Below are 27,535 nucleotides of genomic sequence, written 5' to 3' on the forward strand. Positions count from 1 at the left end.
TCCTTTACTTGCGGTTGAAGAACTTTTTTTTTTTTTTTTGCTTGTCAATTTTTTTTCTGGTGCGAAATGTCCTTTACTCGTGGTTGAAGAACCTTTTTTTTTTCTTTTGCTTGTCAATTTTATTCTGGTGTGAAATGTCCTTTACTTGCGGTTGAAGAACCTTTTTTCTCTTTTTTCTTTTGCTTGTCAATTTTTTTTCTGGTGCGAAATGTCCTTTACTTGCGGTTGAAGACCTTTTTTTTTTTTTTTGGCGGACGAATTTGCCCCCCCTTTGGAAAATCCTAGGTACGCCACTGGTCTGTTGGTAAAAGGCATGAACTGAAATCAGGAATGTATGCAAACTATACAGAATACAGTGCATATTAGTTTAAATTATTAAGGTATTATTAGTTTTAGTATCAACAGTTTAATATCCATATAGGTTAAATAAAGTCTCCAATGAGAAATAAACGTTTCATTCATTACCTTTTTTTTTATTGAGCATAATACATTCCGGCTGCTGTTTCGTACACAACCTGTGACTATGGTAATTTTGCCATTAGCATTTGCCATATGGTAACAGGGCTCAGCTTGCAATCCATATCAGGGCTTATAAACCCAGAATTGTTTGCATAATTTCAATGTGAAGTGGGGGGAAAAAGAAGTGGGTAGGGGTGAGCATTTTCAGTGGCATTTTCCATGTATGAAAGCAAGCACTAGTTATATCCTCCTAACAAGGTCCGCAAAGTAGTAGGTAATTTTCTTTTTAAACTAAAAAAGGCTTTGGAGGGGTTTTTCCAAGGTTGCAGAGATTAAAGAACGTTTGATACAAGAGGAAAGATGAATGCACATCATTTGCTAAAGCAATGCAAGTCTTGATTTAGGCTCAAGACTATGAGTACTTTCTCTAATTCAGGCAGGTGTCAAAGCATTCAAATTTTTTTTTTTTTTGATTCATTTATTTTTTTAATTATTTATTTATTCATTTATTTAGTTATTTATTTGTTTATTTATTAAATATTATTCATTTCATTTATTTATTTATTTATCATTAATTTATTTCATTTTATTTATTTATTTATTCTTTTCTTGGGGGGGGGGGTAGATATTAGAGTGTGTGTGGAACCATCCCTTGTAAAACCATTAATACGATAATGGTAGACATGGATACAAATTTGAAATGGCAACGGTTGACAATCTTGGGGCCTCATCAATTCACTCAACCCAATCATAATTTGGGTGTGCACAAGTAGATACACTCAATTACAATAATCAAGCCAATAAGGCTTTGATAGATTATATTTGGACCACCTTAAACAAAACAACTTGCTCGACAAACCATTCATGAACCAGGAAATGAGAGGATATAATTGGGGCTAAATGAATTTCCTGGCTTGACGCAACACAGTAGGTACAGCCTGCCAATATAGAGGTGATTGTACTTTTTTGACTGAGGGAAGGTTAGCATATGGCACCTGGCAACCTTTCAGTGTGAAAACCGAGAATCCCTGAAACAAAATTAGGAATCAATTTGTGTGTGTTTTATTAATACACAGTATTTTCAGCCAAAATTTCAACTTATGACATTTTTTAAAATGCAAGACAGTGGAATCATTTTCCTTTAAAATAGGAATAGTTGGCACTGGTAATTGTGATAACTTATACCCGTTTCAGTAGCTCGCTGGTCAAAACTAGCTCCGGGCAAAGTCTTAAAATTTTGAATTTATGAATGCCACGTGCTAAAATAGCCCATGCCAGCCCGGTGCTATTTTGACGCTGCTATTGCTGCTATTAGCAGCACCAGACCAGCGCCAGTCATTATGTGCCCGGGTACTTGAATGGGTGATCGTAAAAGTAGCGCCGCTCTGCTATGTAGTAGTTAGTGAATGCTTGCGGTGCAGAATTTTTAGTGCGAGACTGGTGCAGACCAAAGTTACTAAAAACGGTATCATTAGGTAAAAATTGCTTATAGGTCTACACCCCAGGTCCTCTATGAAACCATTACTTCCTGAAGTTGGTGATAAAAATAAATGGAAATATCACTAATTAAATACATGGTTGAAACTAAATACCAAAATGTATGTTTCTGTGAGTCAGTTTCCATGAACATTTCCGATTTTTCATGCATATTTGTCATGATTAAAAATGAGTGATACTTGCTGGTTTAATGAATATGAGTCACTTTGTTCAAGTCAAGTTGCTTTTTGCGAAATGCTGATGGTGGTGAAAATCTGCTACATGTACATACAATCTGTTCTGTAGCGTTGTTCTCCTTAACCACCACTATCAACAACATCAATAATCAGTACATCAAAATTATCATCATCATCTGCATCGTCATCATTATCATCACCATCACAACCACCACCATCATCATCATCATCACCACCACCACCAACACCATCATCATAACCACCATCACCACCACTAACACCACCATCATCATCATCATCATCATCATCATCCTCATCATCATCGTCGCCATCATCATCATCATCATCATCATCCTCATCACTACCATCATCATCCCATACCTCTTCATCACTGGATGACTCTGATTCCGAGATGTATTCCTTGCTCTTGTAGTTTCCCCCGGACCCGGCGCTTGATTTCTTGGGGCTAGGTGACGTCTTCTTTGATTTGGACTTGGACTTGTCCGAGCTTGACTTGCTCTTCTTGCCACTACTGGGGATACATAACAGATAGTAATATCCCTTTTAAAATCTGTCATGTAAATAATCTGCATGATTATTCTTCAAAACACATGAATTCAAGTTGCACCTGTATTGTAATTTCACTCATTCACATTTATCCTCAGAAATAGGTCGATCAGTGTACTCAACACCATGCTTCAATCACTAAGTTTCTTGTTCAAAGTGATTACAAACCCCATTTAAATACTACAGTTTTCCTAGAATCTCATTTGTAGTTATACTGATCAATCCTTGTAATTCAGTCCCTATTGGGGCCATAATATCAGGGTTCTACATAACTCTTTAGAAGCACTTGCCCTGTTGGGCTAGTAAATTTTTAAATAGTTGGAATATACTTGCCCAAAAATCTATTTCGATTGCCGAAAAAATCCTTGAAAACAAAGTTTTACCTCTTCAAAAGAAAATATTGTGGTTTTATAAACCATTGACCCTTTTTTTCTCTCTTTGACATGAACTGATGTACCTTGTTCTTGCATTTCTTTTTCCAAACGTGATTTTATCTTGCCCGCCATGACCAAATTTAGGGTCGATATATTCTATTGACCCTCATTTTGGTAGTTCTACTGTGAGAATTTTGCTTGCCCAATTCGGGCAAGTAGTTTTGATCTTTACTTCAAAACACTTGCCCAACTTTAACTTTTACTTGCCCCGGGCAATTGCTTATGTAGCACCCTGCATATGTATGTATTATTTCACCATCTATCTAGAAATACATTCTAGTCAGAGGTGCACAAGGAATATGGAGAGAATACCATAGTTTGGATGATTGCCATATTGCCAAGAGTATTGTAGCACGAACAGATAGAATCTACAGTAGTAAGGCTTGTAATTAAGATGTTTCGTGGCTACTTGTATATTATCAGGGGATGTTTCACAAAGATTTTTAAGTTTGACTATAAGAATTCCCAATTGCTGAAAGTAATCTAGGCCCAAAATCAGGCAAACGTGTGAAGACTGGCATGTTTGATTTACAGGCATCCAATATTTGGATTTTTTTATAAAATGCCTGTCCACAACAAACAGGGCCCAGTTGCACAAAAATGGGGACTTTGTCATCCAATGGGAACTCCTCTGTATGATATTCATGACTCAGATTGTTACCATTGAAATTTACTGTAATAGTAGCTTTCATGCGACGGGGCCCGGGGAAGCATTTCATGAAAGAACTTGTTGGACGTTTTATCTGACAAGTCCTGTTAAATCAAGACAGTTTCCATAGTAACAGTGCCCCTCAACCAATCAAAATCAAGGAAAATTTTCAGATCTGACAACTTGTTGGACAACGGGGGAGCGTTTCATGAAAGGACTGGTCAGACGTGTGATCCGACAAGTAATGTTTTATCAGACAGTTACTATGGTAACAGTGACTCTCAGCCAATCGTTATCAAGGAAAGTTGTCAGACCCGACAACTTGTCGGACGAAATTGTTGATGAAACGCTCCCCCGCGGATTCTGATTGGCTGAGGGGCACTGCTACTATGGTATTTGTCGGATAAAACAGGATTTGTCGGACGAAATGTCTGACAAGTCCTTCATGAAACACACCCCAGAGGTTGAAGAAATGCTTGGATCGTGAATACACTCGTAGGAACTCACCTTCCGGATTCCACTGCGGGTTCGTATCCCTCCTCGGCAGCTCTCTCCCGGTACTCTGCCATCGCCGCCTCGTACTCCTTCTTCTTCTCGGCAGCAATCTCATTCCACTTGGTCTTGTCCTCCAGCTTTTGCCACAGCTCTCCGGCTTTCTTGGTCAGCTCCACGACGCTGATGCCCGGGTACTTCTCCTTGAGCTCCTCTCGCGTCTCGTTGAGCCACAGCATGTACCCGGTGGCCGCCCTCTTGGGTTTGTTGGCATCCTTCTCCTTCTTCACCTTCTTCCTCGGCTTGTCCGACTGTGGTTTCAAAATATTTGAAAGTATCAACAATTGAGTAATGAATGGGTCTAAAATAGTGTCATATGCTCGAACGTTCAATCATCATCAGCGGTAATATCACAATACGTGTATATTGTTCCACATACCCTTTCGCAAAACAAAAGTCACACTTGGCGATCGCGCATTTGACATACGAGTTCTAAATCTATGTCTTCAAATCGAAACAGAAGACCTATCTCTTTAGTTAAGAAATTTGCAGTGTACGTGGAAAATTAAGTAAAAAGATCTCAAAGAAAGCACATATAAATATATATTGGTATAAAATACATAATATACAATATATATTGGTATAACAGCTGCGCACTACAAATTTATGTTTATTATCATTTACCACATATGTAAACTTGCATGAGCAGACCTTCTATATGGAAATCATGTGTTATATACCTCTTCTATGTCAAGTTTCTCCCTTGTTCCCAAAATATCATTTAATGAATTAAATTTTAATTGTAAGGTGTTCTTTCACCTCTGATTTATTGTAAAACAATGCTCACATACTACTTTTCCTTTTGGTAAGGCTAACATGAAAAAATCAATCCACAAGATAAACAAAATAGCCCCTTTTTCTTGTAATTTTATTTCTTTTTATTACGTACATATATTTGTGTGTTTTATGGGGGAGGGGGAAGGGGTAACGCTGGAAAAGTAATTTTGCTAAAAATAGTCTTCCCCAAGGGTAACGGCTTACCGAGGTCTTTGTTCTCTTCTTTTGTTTTGCTTTCTGCTTCTCCCTTTCCTTCTCCTGCCTCTTCCGCTCTTTCCTCTCTTCACGTTCTTTCCTGTAGTCATCATCGTCCTCTTCCTCCTCTCCGCTGCCTGCCGTGTAGTCAGAATCGGATGAATCCGTCTCAATGTTACTGTCGTATCTGGACATTTGGAAGAGAAGATTAAAACATAAATTCCAGCTGTGGTGATGATCTCAAAATAAGTCCAAACAGAATCCAATAAAATGACCACCCAAAGTATTTGTAAGCATGAATAAAAATGAGGTGATGAATGAGTCTCGTTGAAAATGAATAATTTCTGAGAAATTAAGCATGACAATCGTGCCAGGTGACAGGTCATTTTCAAGCAATGAAATATGCATGTTCTAGCATTAATAATAATACACTTTCCATTTTCCCTCAAGAGCAGATCTGTGCTCTTTACAATGCAATTGTACACCTTCAATTGATTTACAACTATGGAAAATATATTTACCCTTCCTTTACACTACAAAAAGCAAACCAGCAATTAATTGCATGACTTATGATCGTTTATGTAAGAGATTGCTAGGATCCATGAATTGGAATCTAAATCAAATATATCAAAGTATTAGTCATATTTTTCTTTGATTTTAAAATTTTTGGACAGAATGTCACTCAGATTGTGACATTTAGGATGATAGAGAATTCAAATATACTTTTGACAATACACATAGAGGGCGCTCTAATACTTACTCTTCAGCTACATCACTTGCACTTTCCAAAGGATTGAAATCTTCATCTGAAAATTGGAAAAAAAAATAAGTGAAGGCAAGAACCAAATAGAGCAACATGGCAATACTGAAGACGCACCAGCGTTGATTTCGCACTTGGTGATAGAAAAACATCTTCTGCATGGATTCACTTTGATAAATAGATTTTTCACCTTTTCACCTCAAGCTAAATTCAAAATATTTTTTAGTTGTAATGTACAAAAACTCGATTTGAGATTTAAAAAAAGAGGAAAAATTACTGACTGTATCAAAAATTGCTGAGCGGGAATTGTGACCCATGGTTACTTTGTGAGCATTTTGTGGCACGCATAAAAAAAACTTAGTGAATCTATTACACGCACATTTTAAAAAGCACGAAAGCTTAAAAATGGCAATGCTAGGTTCTACTTTTCCTTACCTGATGAAGAGTCTGAATCGTTCTCGTCGATTTCTCCCTCTTCCCTCTCACGACCTTCGGCTTTCATCTGTTCCAGGTAGGCATCATGGGTATTATCATCGTCACTGTCTCCAATGTCATCGTAATTTACGGTATCCTGGTTGGTAAAAAAAATATGGAACACATCATCAAAACGTTTAAATGATAAGCACACTTCTTACATCCGCAGAAAATATTTTTTTTTGTAAAGGTGCTACTTGGCGTTTACTGATTATTCAAATCACATTTTACACTGAGCCCAATATCAGTTTACAAGTGATTATCTTGGTTTATTGCCACTTGGTCTAATAGCACTTGGTATGATTTTTAGATGGGCTAACAGCATTTGGGCAAGACTCACTTAGTCCACTTCTAAAATCTTAGGCCCAAGTCAGCCATTACAGAACATTGACTCAGGATTGAAATCTCGAGAGGAAGCCCACGAGATGTCCCGCTACTTGCGTTTTCATTACGAACGATCTTGAGATTGTTCTAAGAAAGATTTTGCAGGATTAGAAAACACAAGATTCAAAGAAGCTCCAGGTGATCAAGATTGGTCTACTTAAGAAAGAGATTCCACTTACACCCTTCATTCCTCTGTTCTTCACTCTGAGCTTCTTACTTGACACATAGGTAAACAGCGGTGTGTAATCGTCCCTGCCAAATAAAAATAAAAAATCATTGAAGAGAAACTCTCCCAAAGGCTTTGCAAAGAGAATTGAAAATGACAAAACTTGCACTTGAAATCCAAATCGCATGCAGTATTAAACACAACAAGCCATGGGGCAGATCATGCTGATGTGATGCCACTACTGTCTGATGGGATATCACATTCACCACATTTCAACTGAAAATTTTTACTGGGGTGGTGGCTTATATTTGTCCCATCCTTCAAATTTCAGCTAAACAAATTTACACATATTACCCTGGTACGTTAACTTTCTAAACTCCTTTTTCAAAGCTCACTATCCACTCTCACTTTTCAAATCTAACTACCCAAACTCTCTTGGCAAACCTAAAGTTCTAATCTAATCACCTTTTTCACACCTTACCATCCAAACTCACTTTCCAAACCCAATTATCCTACATAACTTTTTAAATGTAACTATCTAATCTCATGTTTCAAAAGTATCTATCCAAACTCACTTTCCAAGCCCAACTTCCCAATCTGATTTTTCAAACCAAACTATCCAAACTAATCTTTTCAAACATAACTATCCCTACTCACTTTTCAAACCAAACTAATTCACTTCAAAGTTATCTAAACTGACTTTGCAAACCTAACTTAAATAAAACTTTTCGAACCCAAACTCACTTTTCTATGCTGCTGAAGACAAACGTTGACTTGTTCCGCGTCTCGATTTCAAAGTCAAAATACCTCAAGCTCCCCGTTCCGGCAAAGTTCACGCTCTGGATCTCATCGAAGCGTATGTGCATTGGAGGCTTATGAACGTACATGAAACCCCTCTCAAGCGGATATAGGAAACCGCTGTTAGACTTATACGAGCAGCTGATGGCGTGGGCTCCCTTATGCCTGAAAATATAATACATCATAAATAGGATTAATTATATATTTTTTAACTTGTTTTCAGAATGCATTTGATAAAAGTTCAACCAACTTTGTTTTTTCTTTTCTGTCCTCCAATCATATTTTCTCTGAATCTGTTTTTTAAATTTCTTTTTTCTTTATAAAGAAAAACACAATATACAATTTTCATTTACAGTTGTTTATTTGATGATGTTATAGGGCTATGTTTTATGAGCATAAACTTAACAGCCGTATACAGTGTACATAGGCTTATTTCATGACTTTTTTTAAATCCCATTTCTTTCTTTCTCAAATAATTACTGTTGGAAGAAAAAATTAAATCTATTTAAGTGTAATTCTTCATATCAATTGAGGGAATCTCAATCACACAAGATATGTTATCAAGAAGATCCTTCCACTTTATTAAAACATCTCATTGAGCAGAAAAAAAAGAAGTTTTACAAGTTGTGTGTAACTTAGACACGGCTTTATGAAACATTGAGGAAGAAAACACAATCCTATTCAGCCTCAGTTGATTATTTCAACAAAGCAACGTTTTGCATCATGCATGTTAACACTTACCCCTTGAAGTTGCCAGGTACAGTGATTTTTCTTGCCACCAGACACTTCATGATTCGACTGACGATCTCAAACATGGGACCGCTCATCTCCTTCGTGAGCTTGCCTTCGTATTTCTGCTCTAGTTCATCCCTGAAAGTAAGCAAGAATGATTACTCCTCAAGAGGTTCATCTGATTTGTTTGAATGACTGAAATGACTTTTCTTCTTTAAAAATGAAGAAAAACAGGTAAATCCTATTGCTGAAGATTAATTTAGATAGACCGCTCTCATGGTTGGAGATGAGGTTGCAGCACTTGCAGATTGCAAGTTCAGGAGAATGGGTACCAGGTTGCTGATAAATTATATTGGCTCGTGTAACAGTAAGTGTCATGTTCAGACTCTTTTCAAAAATTTGAATTGAGACAGGGGATAACAAGTAAACATGTTATTCCCTATAGAAATTCTACAATTTTATGAATGCTGACACGGGCCAATAAAACATATCAGCAATGTAAATTTCCATTCTCTAAAGAATGTCAATCTAGTGCCGCAAATTCATTTGCTGCCAATCACAGCTGTTGATGTCTGAACAAGCTTTAAACGACATAGTCAATGAGAGTGTGAAAGTAATCATCACAACCATCATCGCTACAATAGTATTCATCACCATCATCAACATCAGTATTACGATCACCATCATCTTCATTATCACCGTCACCATCACAGTCACCTACCATCATAATCATCATCATCACCACCACCACCACCACCACCACCACCACCATCACCATCATCACCACCACCACCACCATCATCATCATCACCACCACCACCACCACCACCATCATCATCACCACCACCACCACCATCATCATCACCACCACCACCACCACCACCACCATCATCATCACCACCACCACCACCACCATCATCACCACCACCACCACCACCATCATCACCACCACCACCACCACCACCATCATCACCATCACCACCACCACCATCATCATCATCACCACCACTACCACCACCACCACCATCATCATCATCATCATCACCACCACCACCACTACCACCACCACCATCATCATCATCAACATGGCCTCCACCACCATCATCCCCATCATCACAACCACCACGATCCTCGTCCTCAATACCATCATCACCATTTCTCAACAAATATAAATATAGAGGTGACTTACTCTGTGAGATTGAGCTCCAGGGATAGTGTATCTTCCTTGTTAAAACTCAAGATGAGGAAATGGTATCGGGTCTGACCTTGGACTATAGGGGGATCTAAACTCATCTACAGTGGAGAGAGAAAGGAAATGATGAAAACTCATACTTGAATGGACCTAAAGGCGACCACACACCTTACGACTGGTCAGCGACCCGATTTCAGAATAAAATGTAGTAGAATTTGATGCTAATATTGAGACTTGGAATATCTTACTGTGTAATGTTCAAAATCATCGTATGAATACCTATGATCAAATCTGTGACTATGCTATCATTCTTCTTAGAATAAAAGCGAATTTAATATCTAGTCGTAATGACGTCATAGCAGTCATACAATTGGCTACGATTTGAAACTAATTTGGCCTTTACTCCAAAATAAAGGCTTGCAATCTTTCAAAATGGTTATAATATTATTCTTTCAATTAATTGTAACCTCAAATAAAATTATATGTTCCATTCACATCTTCAGAAAATGAGCAAATGCGATTTGTTCCAAAATCGGATCGCGAACAGTCGTAAGGTGTGTGGTGGCCTTAAAACTTCAAAACATCTTTTCTCCTTGCTCTTTGAATCTTTCTCCGCATTTCTTATTGACTAATGACTTATATGATAAATAAAGTAGTTTCATATGTTCTTGATCAATATTAACAATTTATATATCACGTTCAAGATCTGTTTGTTTTTATGTACAAATATCACAAAATATCCTTAAGCTCAATTACTGTTATTAATTGCATATGATCTGGGCAGTCACAAAGTACAAATCCTACAAATTTCTTGATTACAGAATTGTTGTGCATGATGACTATTAAAAGGGATGCAGCTATCATTGGTTAGGGGACTAAATGCAGCACCTCAAAACATCCAAGACATCCCTCGGCATTTATGAGAGCCATTCTAAGGAAAATAGAATTCCTGATAATCGTGTCTAAACAATCTGTTGGCCCACAGCCCCAGACCCATGCAACAACCTCGATGGTATTCCATCAAAATAATAGGTTTCACACACACACTGCATCCATGCTTGCCGGCAAGGGACAAAGCTGATAAAAAAGTGCATTATGGATGTTAAAGGAGAATGAAACCATTGAAACCAGCTGAATCCATATCAAAGAGAAAAATCAAAGAAACATAATGTTGAAAGTTTGAGGAAGATTGAATGAATAATAAGAAAGTTATGATCATTTGAATGTCGAGATCACTAATGCCATGTAGATCCTCCCATTGGCAATGCGACCAAGATCTGTGATGTCACACACGTACAACTCCCTCATTACTTTAGTACTTATTTCACTTATATTCTCACTTTTATAGAGTCTATCACAAGGTGAGGTGTTCTCTTTATGAGAGGACAAGTACAGATGTTTTACAACATTATATCATTGATGAATCGTTTGTCATATGATTAGAATGAGCAAAAAGAGATGTTTTGGGGTATATTTTCAGTGTCCAAAAGGGGAGAGTTGTTCATCTGTGACATCATAGATCTTGGTCGCATTGCCAATGGGAGGATCTCCATAGCATTAGTGATCTCGACATTCAAATGCTCATAACTCTTCTATTGCTAGTCCTATTTTACTCAAACTTTTGTTGATCTTATTCTTTGATTTTTCTGCTTTCTTAAAAGCTAACTTGCTCCAAGAGTTTCATTCTCCTTTAATGTAACAGATGTCTCCATCCATGATATCCTCCAGTAAAAGTAACAATTTAGAACAGAATTGCAAAGCTACATGTACATGCCAAAACATGGTTAGAACGATGAATTATGAAATTTTGAGAATGACCCTTCATCCTGATGGGGGGGGGGGGGATGAAAAAAAAAATAGAACAATCCGCATTTCTATCTTTCTAAAAGATAGGATATATCTGCAGCGGCATAATAATTTAATTTTGCAACATAATTATTTCTTAGAAACCCACCTATATTAGTAAATGGAGGCATTTACAAATCTACCAAACTTACCACAAAGAACATTTGTCTGTTATCCTTGTGAGGGAGTAAGAAGAGTCTGAGAACCGTTGTGAAGGGTATCTTGTAATCAAAGGTCTTTCCGTGAAGCTGGAGGAATGTCGGGAAGATCTTGATGTCGTATCGACCTCTGCAAATTGGCAAGGGCAAAGACACAAAATGCAATGCAATTGCAGATAAATGATCGGATGGAGTAAGAAAAAAATTCTACAACGGAACTGATGAACTGGATGATGACTATTTGCTACTTGACAAGATGGTTACAATATCATGATTAAGACAATTCAATAAAAGCCTGTTCTCTTTCTGGAACTGGTTTCCCTTAAACCAGTGTAGGACATCAGTTTAGAAGATGGCTTTGCTAGTGTCCTCATCACCATCTCCTGAACTGGTTTTCAGCACTTCATATAAAGCCATCTTGTTGCTACAGGAACGCTCTCAGTGGCGTCACATCTTTTGTGACGCACAGCGTAGGTATTCTACACACAGTGTGTGGAGCAGCGCGCCCAACATGTGTGAAGATCGCTCCCCAGAGAACGGTTGTGTCTTCACCTACGCTTAAAGCTGGTTTAACATGGCAAAGCAGTCTTGAAAACCAAATCGATATCTATGATTTTCCAAAAAGGTTTGAAAGACCACTTAAGATTTCTTCCAAGACGGCTTCTCACTACATGTTAAACTACTTTCCATTAAACTGGTAATTTTAGGATTGTAATGAGTACAGAATCGCATGTAGATTATCTCCTTATAAAGTTCAAAGGTTAAAGTTCATTACCTTGGTGTCAGACATGGGATCTCTTCTAATGAGCAAATAGCATCCCCTGTGGCTTGGATGATGTCTGCCTTAGCCATGACATTATCCAGGAATGCCTGCATAGGGGAGACAATATCACATACAAAGAATCATTATCAATCAGTATATAACGAAGTAGATCAATTGAAGCCAAAAAATAATCACCCCTTTTATGAATATCATCTTCCTCCAACTTATTACACAAGGCATAAACATTAGCCATATTTGGCACAATATTATCGCATTAAAAGTCATATGACATCGCGATGCTATACCCATTTATCACAAAGTCGGTATCAGAAATTGTGTATAACTTTTATCACAAACTCAGTTCAGGGGTTGGGTATGACTTTGTAAAAGTTATACAATTTTGCAAAATTATCTACAAGTATGTACGTTTCGAAATGACTTAAAAAATCAAGGCCGACCATCATGCCACCCTTGTTCATTCATAATTTATAACAGCTAAATAATCTTGTAATCTTCAATTGTGTTGCTAGAGACTTTTTCAGATGGCAACTTATGTTGATTGGCAAGAGAGGAGGTTGCTCCACTAGAAGACCGACTGTCTAAGCATATAATCATGTATTTGCCGATTCAAAGAAATCATAAAAAATAGTTTGGACAGGCCATGATCCATGACATCAGCAAAGTGAATTTCCATTCTCTCAGAATTTCAATCTACTAGTAGTGCAACCTCATATTAGGCCAATCAGAGCAGCGCTCTCTGAAGGAGCCTAAAGTAACACAGTAGGTGGCAGCCTCATGAGGTAATTCACATAAATCTCTTGTTGATTGTTTAAAGAAGAAACTTGACCTCTAACAGCAAGTGTATAATTAAGCATTCAACCTAGGGACAAATGGCTCAAGTCCTATCAGAGGGAATCTTACCCCTGCTGCATCTGTTGTAGAGTCTGTTGAAGGTACATAAAACCTCATCTCCATGAGCGAGACCTCTGCATCGTCGTTTTGGTGGAATTCGAGGATGACTTCATTCTTCGCTGTCGTTGCGTGGCAGACATTACCAAGAGGAAGCTGGAAGGCTGATTTCTTTTCAACGTGAAAGTCAAGCTCGGAACCTGTCAAATAAAAGAATGAAAGGTATGTTGTTTTCATTTTCAACTGAGCAATTTCAGAGGCAATAGGATCGGGGGGGGGGGGGGGAAGGGAATGTGTTTCAATATGTGTGTACTCTAGAAGTTTTAACAGTTGAATTGCTGTCGTATAACTATAAGACACCATTAAAAAGAATGAGCCATGTTTAGCTGATGCTTTGGTGGGGAATCCCGCCTGGTATCTTTTGTCTTCCAAACTTCCAATCCTGACAAACATTTAGGAAAGTTGCAGTGAAATCCTGCATTCAACACAGATGTGGTCAAAGCATTTAATAAGGTACCTTTAAAACCACATTGTGATGTAAGAAAACGGAACTTAAAATCAAGTAGCGTACCTTCAAATCTGGCTGTTCCCCAGTTCCATCCTTTCAATGATAGTTCTTTGTCTTGAAGTTCCACGTTGTAATGCCTCTGAAGAAAATCGGCTACTTTCTCCCGATCCTAAGATGATTAATTGAAAAAAAAAATTATCATCAGTACACTGTTACCTACATGTATTAAAAACTAAATTCTATCATGATAATAATCATCTAACCCTATTTCATATGGCGGTTTTTCAGACCTAGTGTTTAGAGAATCTGTTTTACTCCCCCCCCCCCCCTTCAGATCTCAGCCACAATAACGGTCTGATCAACGCAAAATCCTGCATAGACCAAAGGGCATGTGCAAAGGGTGATGTCAAAAAGTTCTTTCCATCAAAAAAATTGTTTTGTACTATTTTTATCAAATTATTCAAATCAGATTTACCACAAATTTCCTGGTCTAACCCCCCCCCCCAGGTGGTTTAGGGTTAATATAGCATTTCTTTGTTACAATTCAGACATTGATACCAATTATTTGAACATGTTGGACCACATTTAACTACAACACCTTCCCAATGGTACACAATTTTCTGCAATATAATCTAAAACAAGAGAATTTTAAGACAACTAGCACAAAATCAAAACCAACTCACTGATTCTTTGAAGCCATCATATTTGAAGATCGATCCTGATTTGAGATAGAGCTTGAGCTCAAGACCCCTGGCGACCCGGATCCAGTTCGTCCTTTCCAGGTCACCCGATTGAATCTGATCAACCTTGCCTGTCTTGTTGTTCTTGAATGTCACGCCTTGTTCGCTCAACCTCAGACGGCCGCTATTCTATCATGTGTGTGAGAACAGAAGGAGGAATATCATAAAACGTAGAGAAACAGGCCGTTTCAGAAAGCTGGTGATCCTTTCTTGTGTTGTGGTAAATAATATTTGTTATCAAAATCAAATGTTCATTGGCGATTATTGAGCGCGTAAGGAAGGTTCATCAGTCATTCTTAAAGTCGCTATCAAACAGCTTTATGAAACACCCACCTGTGAGGGGGTACATGTATATCATTCCAACACTTTTCATCACAAACGTGATTGGCTGGCGCATTTGTATGCTCACGCTGCAAAAGAAACGAAGACGATCGATCGTTCGTTGGAACCGTACACCGGCACTTTGGAATTTAATTTTTCAATCTTAAATCACATATTTCAAGAAACTGGTAAGCTGATTGCGCGATTTGCGTGGTGTCGCCAAGCGGAAGACAAAGAAATCAAGATGGCGACGCGTAAACACTGTCACTGCTGTAAGCTCTTCCCATCTTTTCATAACATTTTTCTCATTTTTTAAATGAATTCTTCTTTAAAAACGAAATCGATATCGCAGAAATGTTGGAAATGAAGTTGAACCCCATGTAGGCCTACATGTTTTAGGGCTAGATCTTTTAGAGGGAAAGTAGAAATCTCGGGGGCGAAAGTTTCAGGTTTTGTGGCCGTACGTGCGTGAATATACCTTGACTCTTGACGTCCCAGGCGTCAGCGGGGAGTAAGCTAGACAGCTGGCAGCCGTCTGTTTCGAGGAGTTTTTAAACATTTTTTTATTTTTTTTATTTCTCCTCGTACACAGACGGCTCGCTAGCGTGCAGCCACCATTAGGGGACTTGCAATGCAAAATCCCCCCGTCGGGGCTCTTCAATTTTGTCTTTAATGAATAAAATTTTTGAAAATTAACGCGACCAAAATGCAAATTAATATTCCCTCTTGGCATTAATTGCCAAAAAACAGAGAAAAATCAAGTTAAAAGGAACAACAAGTGGAATGCCTCTGGCCGTCTCACCTGCATCACGCGATTCAATATAGCAGCAGTGCTGATTTTGAAAACTACTATAACTCGCACAAGATGTTCAGTGATACTTGGTTACTCTTATTTCCACGTTTTATGAACTAGACCAATACACTTATAGAGATATGATGGCAATTCAACAAATACCCCCAACGTGGCCAAAGTTCTTTGACCTTACATGACCTTTGACCTTGATCATGTGACCTGAAACTCGCACAGGATGTTCAGTGATACTTGATTACTATTATGTCCAAGTTTTATGAACTAGACCAACACACTTTCAAATTTATGGCTGTAATTCAACAAATACCCCAATTTGGCCAAAGTTCATTGACCCTAAATGACCTTTGACCTTGATCATGTGACCTGAAACTTGCACAGGATGTTCAGTAGTACTTGATTACTATCATGTCCAAGTTTCATGAATCAGATCCATAAACTTTCAAAGTTATGATGGTAATTCAACAGATACCCCCAATTCGGCCAAAGTTCATTGACCCTAAATGACCTTTGACCTTGGTCATGTGATGTGAAACTCATGCAGGATGTTCAGTGATACTTGATTAACCTTATGTATAAGTTTCATGAACTAGGTCCATATATTTTCTATAAGTTACGATGACATTTCAAAAACTTAACCTTAGGTTAAGATTTTGATGTTGATTCCCCCAACATGGTCTAAGTTCATTGACCCTAAATGACCTTTGACCTTGGTCATGTGACATGAAACTCAGCCAGGATGTTCAGTAATACTTGATTAACCTTATGGCCAAGTTTCATGAACTAGGTCCATATACTTTCTAAGTTATGCTGTCATTTCAAAAACTTAACCTCAGGTTAAGATTTGGTGTTGACGCCGCCGTCGCCGTCGCCGCCGCCGTCGCCGTCGGAAAAGCGGCGCCTATAGTCTCACTCTGCTATGCAGGTGAGACAAAAACAGTGACTTACCTCGGCTGTCGCGCAAATTCACTTCCCCGTTTTATCCGCTCTTAAGTACATAAACATATGGCCAGTGAGTCCCCTGTACAGATCGCGCTAGAACTTCGGTCTCTGTATTTGGTGAGTGAAGCCAACGGAGTTCAGCTGAACGACCAACATAACAGAGACTGAAGCTTTTGGTCTAGGAGTAAGCCTACGTAGAGTAGATGACTTTTTAAAGTTTTACTCCCCAGACGCCTCCAGGCTACCCGTGCCTGAGCTATGCGAGCCAAAATTGCCAGTCCAGTGCCTGTTTGCCCAGTCAGACTGCAGGTCCCAAGAAAGTGGCTTCTTTCATCCAAGTGATATTCATGACTTGAGATGTTTTGAATATTTAATGAGCTTGATGCGGACCAAAACACCTCTTTTCATTCGGTCATTGCTGCTCTAATTGTGCATCGAATTTCATGAATTTGGTACCATTGTAAAGAAGAAGAATCATTCTTTCAGGTCATGTGTTTGGATTTATTCAAAAATTTTGTAATATAGGTTAAAATTTTGATCTAAAATATGCTACAAAATAAATATTTTTACCCGACAAAAGCTGCTATTTTCACACTCTATTTTTGTTTGAGCCCAAATGATTTTTATATCATGATAAAGCTGAATATGTATGCTTTGAAATAATAGAGGTTTCAAAATAAGAATTGGTTTAATCGGGTCAAGATCACACTTTTCATTTGCCAAGTACATAAAGCAGTTTGAAAACAAGAATACTACACTCTGATTGGTCAAAGAGACCACATAATGGCAAATTCCAACGGTCCCAGTGCCTGGGTTCGTGGGAAGGTCACACTTCCCATGTGGTAATCTCCTCAAATACCCCGCGCCTGTTGTTCTGTGAACCTTATCCAGCCAATCAGAACTCTGGATTTCATGCAAGTACAAAATTTCAGAAATCTCGTCTTGTACCTTGGTGGGAAAAGTGTGATCTTGACCCGATTAAAAGGTGCCGCATATCAAGAGTGGCATTGTGAGAAAGTACAGAAGTTCAGCTTTATGGTGATATAGATATCATTGAGGCTCAAAATAAAAAGTTTTGCACAATTTGCAAAAGAAAACAGAGGAAGAAAATTCAGTTTTGAGGCACATTTTCAGGCCAGAAATTTACTTATTTAACAAAATATTGTATACAAAATAAATGACCAATATGAAAGAGTAACTTTTACTCTATCTGATGGTGCAATAATATTTCATTTAACTTGAGGTTAAAACAGGTAAATTCTTAGAGAAAGAAAATCTCACGAATCACGAGATTTTGCAAGGAGGAGGATTCAGCCACGAGATGATTTGGATGAATCTGGCCTTTTTGCTCATTAGCATAGGGACCTGCGGTCTGACTGCCCGACTGTTTGTTAACTTGGTCTTGGAGAAAAATTCATGACAAAAGATTATTTGCAAAATGAGAGAATGGAACGGGAACTCACCATAGCACCCTTTACTTCCTGTGAAACATCAGGAAAATCCAACGTTTCCATGTTTGGTAATAATGACAAATAGTCCTTCCAATAAAGATCAGACGATGATCATTGACACCAAAAGTAAAAAACAATCTGGTAGAATCAGATTAACGTGTACTTGCTCTGGTATATACTGTCTAGTCTGTATTACTGATCACGCACACAATATAATTCGCATTATATTACCGTAAGGCCGTACGCGGTATATAGTACACAGCTCCTCGTCATAATATTTAAGGTTACCAAAAATTTTCTGTAGAATCTGATTTTTTGTGCTATTTCCCCTATTTTGAGGGTGCTGAACATGAATCTGCTTGTTGCCAAATTTATAAATGCCGTCTTCGACCGTTGCCATGGCAACGGATTAATTTCTCAAAAATAGCATGTATTTCCCTGTAAATGGTAGATAAACATGATATAAATTAGCCAATAGATTGAATTCAAGGTTCCAATTAAATACAAATGAAATTCAAAATATTTAAGATCATCAAATTGGTTCCAATTGGCCCGTTGCCATGGTAACGGCTCATTTTTCCTCCAGAAAAGTAAAAATTTTGATTTACAGAACTTTGTAGAATCTGTTTTTTGTTTCATTTTCCCTGCGTTTAGGGTGTTAAACATAAGAGTGGTTTTTGCTAAATGTATAAATACACTCTCATTCCATTGCCATGGCAACCAGATAATACCTTATTTGGTAACAATAGAAATAACATGGTAAAAAAAGACAATGGCGAGAAATACAATAAAAGCGACCTACATGTAATCTACATACGTTGGGTTTTTCCAACTCATTTACTAAAAAAACTACATAAGTCTTATGCATGAGTTTATTGGAATGATAGGAATTGATGTTGCCTTGACAATGCTTGAATTTAAAGATATATATCAATATTGCAAATTGGCCGTTGCCATGGTAACAGCTTATTTTTTCTCAGAAAAGTATACATTTGATAAAATATATTGTAGAATCTGAATTTTCTTTCATTTCCCCTAATTATATGATGCTAGATCTATATGTGCTTGTTGCTAAATGTATAAATACAATCTTAGGCCATTGCCATGGCAACCAAATAACTTGGGGGAGATAATGGTGGAAAATACTATGAAAATCACAATCTACATGCGTAAGGTTTGAACCATTAAATATTGAACAAAAAATACAGTAAGTGGTCTGCATGAGTTCATTAGCAAGAAAAGAATTGCTGTTGCCTTGGTAACACTTGCATTTAATATAAATATAAATATGAATGTTGCAAACCTCCCATTGCCATGGTAACATCTTATTTTTCTCAGAAAATTACAAAGTTGAAAAAAACTTCAAATTTTCCTTTCATTTCCCCTAATTTTAGGGCGCTCAACATACAGTTGAGGCCAAAAGTTTACATACACCCATGGAATTCAGTGAAATTTGTTCGTTTGCCAAACATCCTAGAATTTACTATATCTTCAGAAATATAAATACTACCATGACGAATTTGTTGTCACATGAAAGAGCATATCAAGCTCTTTCACATGATAAGGATGCCGATGGGATTAAAGTAGATTTCAGGTGAAAATTTTTTTAAAGAAAAATAGTAATATTCGTATAAAATGTATTCTATTGTTATTATATTTTCAAACGTCGTTTCAGAGAAATATATAAATGTCACATCTATGATTTATATTACTTTTCCTATCATGATATGTCACCACTGAACAAAAAGTGTGATCTGAAATGTTTGTGTTGACAAGTACCGTAACTAGCACAAATATGAAATTTTTTTGTAAAGTTTTTATTTTTAAATCGTCTAAAATATGAAGATTTTTTAGGGAAAAATTACACCTAAATATTTTAAGCTCCTGATGACAAAGCAATGTGATGAAGGGGCATGACATACCGGTACTCATTTGTTTGATATCAAATGTGTCATGATAGCACAAATATTTTATAAGATACAGTAAGTTTAATGATGTTTGGCAATTGTCAACTTTTAAAAAAATTACTGGGTGTATGTAAACTTCTGTCCTCAACTGTACATATGCTTGTTAATGTAAAAATACTTTCTCGGGCCATTTTCAATTTAGAATTAAATCCAATCCACATAACATGTACTCAAATAAATTATCCAATTACACACATTTTAATGCTGGACAAGTTTTGAAGAAAAATGGTACTTATTCTGCATGAAATCCAGTATTGTAACTCCAAAATGACCGCAGATAGTCATTTTGAGTATAGTGATTTGTGCTTAAAAAGTGTTAAATGTAATACTAGGGGGGGCATACATTTGATGAATGAAAATTTTTAATCTGTCAGGAGGCGATGTGGTCTTGACCTCCTAATCTGAGATTATTGCCATAACCAAATTGGCAGGTGGTGTCCATTTTGAAAAAGTAAACTTAGAAATATTTTCATGATTTTGAAAATATATGGATCCATATTATGACATTTCAACAAAACATTGGGTAATCATTAAATATAATTAATCATATTGCACAAGTTTCATGTCATATGATCAAGGTCAGAGGTATTTCACGATCATCAAAATTTGACCATGTTGTATTATCATCATTGAATCTCATAAAGTTTCTGAAAAAACAAACCTTTGAGAGTGCGTATATAAATCTATTTCAAGAAAGTTGGACATAAAGGTATTCAACTATCACATCATTGTGCATGAGTTTCAGGTTAAACTTATGGTCAATGAACTTTGACTGTATTGTGGTATCAACATCAAAAACTTTACTTAGATGTATTAATTTTCAAGATAATTAGATATCATGTCACTAGGTGAAGGTCAAGGGTCTTTTGAGGTTAAAAAAAACACCTTAGGATTCTATTATTAAATGAATGGGTTTTTCATGAAAGTCCCACATTGAGCCTACATTAAAAATGGAAGAATTTTACCTCTGTTTCCTCAAAAGGTCAATTATATCTAATAGGAGGAGGCCAGGATTATGTCAATTTGCCAAATAAACTTTGGAGTTAAATTATCTTGAACAGCTTTCTATTAAGATAAATACATACATTTTAACATTTATAGCACTTCTTCATGTAAACATGCTCAAAGCACTTTCCAATATAATTGTGGGGGGCATCGTGGTCTAGTGGTTAAGACTCTTTCTTTCAATCTGAGGGATATGGGTTCGATTCCCAGCCAGGGTGTGTTTTCCTTCAGTAAGAAATGTATCCATATTGTGCTGCATTCAACCCAGGTGAGGTAAATGGGTACCTGCAGGATGTAAGTCCTTAAAAAGCTGTGAGCACCGGATGCGGTAATCTATCTTAACCGGGGTAATATAGGAACACTATTAATACAATTCCTATATTAGTTTATTTATAATTATAAAAATGAATAATTCTACTTTTCAAGTGCTTTCAATACATAAAGTGGGTGTTACAAATAAAATTCATAGGTTTGCAAGCTTTAAAAAAACAATTGTACAGAAGGACATGAACGGATTTTGAATATTGGGACCAGTGAAACTCATGCACTGTTGACCTAAGTTGGGGGATAGAAAAGGGTCTGTAAACAAAAACCCAGCATGAAATGTATTGTGGTGTCAGGTTATCAATGGACAAGTAAACAAAGCAATTTTTTCTTTAATTCTGTTTTTGACCAGTAGCAAGTGAATCTCTTTGAACAAAGGAAACACATGATCATACTTTCTGGCCATTGAAATGGTACCGACTGCTCGATTCTGAATGTGCTGTAGTGACTATTATCTAGTCGGCTGAACACCAGTTCAAAGTATCCCCAAGTGGTTATAAATACAAAGTAAAAATTAAAGGTCCCAGTACAAAACCCTGAGGAACGCCATATTGCAACCCATGACCCTTTTTTTCTTAATGACTACCAACTGCAATTCGTTTTAAAGGCAAGGTCAGTATGTCAAAGGTAGTTCAGATTTTGATTTCTTGACTCTAAAACCCCCAAATAAATATTTTGAACAACTCTATCAAAATGGAATCATAATTGTAATTTGTAATCAAAGTTGTAATTTTTGAAAATGACAGGCAGCTGTCAGTTTGATTTTTATGGCGGCAATCTCTGATTAGGCGGTCAAGTTTAGGTCAGTTAACTGTGTGGACTAAAGATTTTAATTTCCTAACCTCAAAAATCCCCATGTTGCTATTTTAAAAAGCTCATTTATAGCACAAATCAACCCAAATTCCGTTTTTTTCAAACTGGCCACCAGCAGCCACTCTGGATATTTTAATTATACCATAGTCAATCTCTGTTCAGGAGGTCAAGATCACTCCAACTCATCAAATAGACTTAAGATTTTGATTTCCTTTTCCCTATAAAACTCATTCTTTATAATATTTTTATCAGCTTTATAGCAAAATCCACCCCCAAATTTCTTTTTAAAATGGTTTCCGGCAGCCATTTCAAAGCTTTTATACGAATTTCATGGTCAATTTTTCTTCATACAATTAATTGTCCAGAAACGCATTATACATGATTGTGATTGGCAAATTTATTTTATTCCATTAACGTTTAGCTTTAAAATATAGACATTTGTGACCCATAAATTGGCAGCCACCTTGGAGTTTGACGTTGGGGTAAGTCAATTCAGCAAATAGATGTCACATGTCAATCTCTTGAAAACTTTACCCCTAAATCAATATTTCTGTCAGATTACTAGGCCAAATTGCCCAAAATATTCTCAAAATGGTATCTAGCTGAATTTTCCCTAATTTCACAAACCCTTAGAAAAATTGGCATACTGGCTATTTTTTTTTTTTTATTAGAGCACAAATGGTCAAAAAAAGATCTTTACACTCCACATTCCTCACTTGAACCTAGGAAGTGATTCGCTAGGTCCATAGGAGAGCTTGTGCGTCACAGACTGTAGATGGTTGGACCATAGGGTGACCCTTTGATTGTGAGCAGAGCCATCAAGGGATTCAGTCGAGTGAAGGAAGCTACATCTTTTTTTAAATCTCTTTTTGGCAGGTTCATAGTTAAAGGGTGGATGAAGAGGGTGATCTTCTTGCTCGTTTTTCCACCTTTGCTGACACCTATCTTCTGATGTGTGAATGGGCAATACCACACAGTAGGTAGAGATCATCTGCTCTTGTTTTGTCGCAGCCAGTAATTGCTCTGCAAGCAGCATTCAGGGCTGTATCAATCTTTGCAGCATGTGATGACCTAAAACGGATGGGGACTGCATACTCAGCAGTCTAGTAGCATAGAGCAAGAGCTGTCGCACGGATGGTTTTGGCATCTGTTCCCATTTTATGTTGGCAAGCTTCTTCAGGATGCTGTTCCTTGCTCCAACTTTAGCCTTTGTCTTGGAAACATGGTCTTTGTAGGTAAGGGAACTGTCTAGGGTGACGTCAAGGTAGATTGGCTTACTGGTGTGTTCCAACCATTTTCTATACCATCTGAACCTTAGTTATTGGTCTGCATCTCTGTTTTTTAGGTGAAAAGCACTGAGTTGGGTTTTTTCTGGATTTTCCCAGAGATGATTTGCAGCGTAGTAAGGAGTCATGCCTACCAGAGCATTGCTGAGTGCTTTTTCATCTCTTCAGAGGACTGTTTCTGTGAAGCAATGCAAATGTCATCAGCGTACAGGTAGCTCTCACTATTTGGTGGATTGGTTGGTCATTTGTGTAGATGCTAAAGAGTGGGACGATGATTCTTCCTTGTGGGAGACCTTTTCTGTGTCAGCCATCTGCTACTGAAACCACTGAGATGCACAAAAACTGCTGATTTGAGAGCATGCTCTGAATCATCTGTGTTAGCTAAAGCCTTCCTTTGTCATCTCAAAGACTTACCTTGTGAGTATTCGATGATTGTGTCATAAGCTGCAATGAGGTCAACAAAGGCTGCTCCAGTTATCAACCCTTTCTCGAAGCCACCATCTTCAATGCACTGTGCCAGATTCAGCAGTTGACTAGTACAGGACTTTCCGGCCTAAATCCTGCCTGTTCTGGAATGAGGAGCTCATTCACCAAGGGAGCAATGTGGTTGAGTAGGAGCCTTTCAAAGATCTTGTATGTGTGACAAAGCAGAGATATGGGCCGGTAGCTCTTTGCAATGGCTGGTCTTTTGCCTGGCTTGAGTAAGGCAACTACCCTTGATTTCCTCCATAAGTTTGGCATTGTGCTTTCACTCAGACAGAAGTTTAGCATGTCAAGCAGCCGTTGGATTGCAACAGGTCCAAGATGTTTCATCTGCTCACAGATCGAGGACATCATCCAATCCAGCTGCCTTGCTGATCTTCATTGCTTGATAGCATTGCACAAGTCGTTCATGCTGAAAGGTCTTGTGAACTCAGATGACTCTTGGCAGGCTGTCCGCACACTTTTAGGTTGGATCTTCGCGGGTGATTATGAGGGTTACCTTGGTTGTTCACTAGAAGCTGGTGGCCACTTGGCCGGCGGTAACTTGGGACCTAGATTGGGACTTTGTAGAGTCTTTCCCAAGGATCCGAATCTGCATGGTGTTTCTGCCGGTCCTGAATATAGCTTGTACGGCATTCTTGTGGAATATTCTTCCTTGATGATTTCTTCAGCAGCTCTAAAAATGTGTCGTAATGAGTAGGGAGTGCAGGGAGGTTCTGAAGATATGTATCCAGATCTATGGCAAACTGCTCAGTTTACTTTCTTCAGGTTGAAAGTCTGCAGAAGGGAACTTTGCGAGGAGTGATGTTTACCACGGCATCAGGCCATTTGCAACATTGATATTTATCATATAAAATTAAATTATTTTATACACTACCAAAGCAGCAGCAACAATAATATCAATGTTTAGCAACCTACGTGTATACTTTGGCGGAAATGAAAGAAAAATCGGACTCTACATATTTTTATTAAAACTTTTCTGGTCTGAGCCGTTACCATGACAATAGGCAATTTGCAACATTGATATTTATTAATAAAATCAAGCGTTCCCAAGGAAACATCAATTTTTATCATTCTAATGAATTCATGCAGAATAATTACGTAATTTTGGTTTTGGTCATGTAGATTAGTTCGTTTTTACTGTACATCCCACCATTACCTTTTTCAACATGTTATTTTTTACCAAATAAGTTGGTATTTGGTTGCCATGGCAATGGTCTGAGATGGTACTTACATATTTACCAACAAGCATATTTATTTTTAGCAACCTAAACTTAGCGGAAATGAACGAAAAAAATGTGACTCTATATGTTTTTATCAAAATGTGTTCTTTTCTGATAAAAATAAGATGTTACCATGGCAACGGGCCATTTGCAATATTGATATTTATCTTTAAATTCAAGCATTCTCAAGGCAACATCAATTCCTACCATTCCAATAAACTCATGCATAACACTTATGTAGTTTTTATTCTAAATGAGTGGGAAAAATCCAATGCATGTAGATTACATGTAGGTCGCCTTTATTGTATTTCTCGCCATTGTTTTTTTTTACCATGTTATTTCTTTTTTTACCAAATTAGGTATTATTTGGTTGCCATGGCAATGGAATGAGAGTGTATTTATACATTAAGCAAAAACCACTCCTATGTTTAACACCCTAAACGCCGGGAAAATGAAAAAAAAAACAGATTCTACAACTGTAAATCAAAATTTTTACTTTTCTGGAGGAAAAATGAGCAGTTACCATGGCAACGGGCCAATTGGAACCAATTTGATGATCTTAAATATTTTCGAATTTCATTTGTATTTAATTGGAACCCTGAAATCAATCTATTGGCTAATTTATATCATGTTTATCTACCATTTACAGGGGGATACATGCAATTTTTGAGAAATTAATCCGTTGCCATGGCAACGGTCCAAGACGGCATTTATAAATTTGGCAACAAGCAGATTCGTATTCAGCACCCTAAAAATAGGGGGATAAGCACAAAAAATCAGATTCTACAGAAAATTTTTGGAATTCTTACTACTTGCCGCCTACTAATATGTCATGCATTTGCAGAACAGTAACCTAATCATGTCGCGGGAAAAATTGGAACATGCGCGAAAGTCATTGTCGCCCTCTCTAGTCGTGCCGGGGTAAAGGGGAAATCCCGAATCGTTGACTCGAGTCGATCGACTTTACACACGAGTCGGGACACGGAGTCCAATCAATTTGGTCCCCATCTCGATATTTCTACCAGATTTAAATCCCCTATTTACGTAAGCCCAAGTTTGGTTGCTTCATATTTCTCTTTTTCTTTTCAAAAGATTATACCTTTTTACAAAATCAATGTGATGATTGGAGGTGCTTGGAAACTTGGAAGGATTGGGAGTGATGGCCATAGGCGGCGGAAGCGGGGGGGGGGGGGGGGTCCTTTCCCCCTAAATTTGAGGTGGGGGACGGTCCCCCTAAATCTTTTGTTGATAACTTTTTTTTTTGTCAAAAAATTTAGGTGGTTCCCCCTAAAATTTTTGGTTGATAACTTTTTTTTTTTTTTGGGGGGGGGGCCTTGTTAATTTTGTTTCCTGCGTCCCCCCTAATTTTTTTGGCTTCCGCCGCCAATCGTAATGGCGGCTAGGAAGAGGCGCTTTATAGGAATGGGGAGAACAGGTTGGTCAATGAAAAAGATATGCTTACAGGAACGGCAGGACAGGCGTTAAAAGGGGTCTAAAGGACAGCAAAGAAAAGTAAAGAAAGGAGGAAGAAGAATAAGGATGAGAAGAAGAAGAAAAGAATGGAAAAGTCCCAAGTACAGGAAAGGAGAAAAAGGTGGAGGAGAAGAAAAAAAAAGAAAAGTACGAGAAAGGAGGAAAAGAAAGAGAATGGGGAAGATGGGAGAAAATATTAAGAGGATGAGGAGAAAGAGAAGGCAAGGGGGTGGGGTGGGAGGGGAAAAAACCCAAAGAATAAGGAAAATATAATAAGGAGGAAAAGAGAAAGGAGGGGGGAAGGTATACAGGAGAATCAACCAGAACAGAGAGTAAAGTAAGAAATGGGTTGAGTAGATGACTAGTGGGTGATTACAGGTATATAAAGAAAGAAGGAAAATGAGAATTTGAAAAAGAAAAGGATAATAATTTATATTAAATTATAAGAGAACATGAAGAAAATATCAGGGGGTAGCAGTAAAACAGAAAAGGAATTATGAATGGTATATTTTAATTCCAGATAATGCTTCTTCAATATTATTTTTATTAATTCACATCACGCTAGCCAAAATTTACTATATCCTACCCCTTTTTAATCACTTAGTTTGCAATGCTTTGGAGTATATTCTAAAAATTGCAACTTAGAAGGGCAAGGGCGGGGGGGGGGGGGGGACTTCCTGGCTCATATTATAATTTAACTTCAA

The 27,535-nt window shown here is 37.6% G+C and overlaps 1 protein-coding gene across 8 annotated transcripts; it reads right to left on the reverse strand.

The window, feature by feature from the left end:
• Positions 1 to 1,070: 1,070 nt before the first annotated feature.
• On the reverse strand, positions 1,071 to 26,273 carry LOC129280974 (FACT complex subunit SSRP1-like). Of its 8 annotated transcripts, none has more exons than XM_064115589.1 (16): positions 26,168 to 26,273; positions 18,270 to 18,344; positions 14,679 to 14,864; positions 14,059 to 14,164; positions 13,500 to 13,687; positions 12,591 to 12,685; positions 11,810 to 11,945; positions 9,810 to 9,913; positions 8,630 to 8,758; positions 7,835 to 8,053; positions 7,104 to 7,176; positions 6,502 to 6,637; positions 6,067 to 6,112; positions 5,316 to 5,493; positions 4,290 to 4,585; positions 1,071 to 2,664 (listed from the first exon to the last, which is right to left on the reverse strand). In XM_064115589.1, exons 2-16 carry the CDS (start codon positions 18,318 to 18,320, stop codon positions 2,253 to 2,255), a joined length of 2,355 nt encoding a protein of 784 aa, XP_063971659.1. In that variant the 5' UTR covers positions 18,321 to 18,344; positions 26,168 to 26,273; the 3' UTR covers positions 1,071 to 2,252. The 8 variants fall into 8 exon arrangements, with proteins under 8 accessions (XP_063971659.1, XP_063971655.1, XP_063971653.1 ...); XM_064115585.1 differs by having other exon boundaries at positions 18,270 to 18,444; positions 26,175 to 26,258; XM_064115583.1 differs by having other exon boundaries at positions 18,270 to 18,452; positions 26,168 to 26,252.
• Between the last annotated feature and the right edge of the window lie 1,262 nt (positions 26,274 to 27,535).

This window comes from Lytechinus pictus, chromosome 2 (genome assembly GCF_037042905.1).
Source record: "Lytechinus pictus isolate F3 Inbred chromosome 2, Lp3.0, whole genome shotgun sequence".
Classification (NCBI taxonomy): Eukaryota; Metazoa; Echinodermata; class Echinoidea; order Temnopleuroida; family Toxopneustidae; genus Lytechinus; species Lytechinus pictus.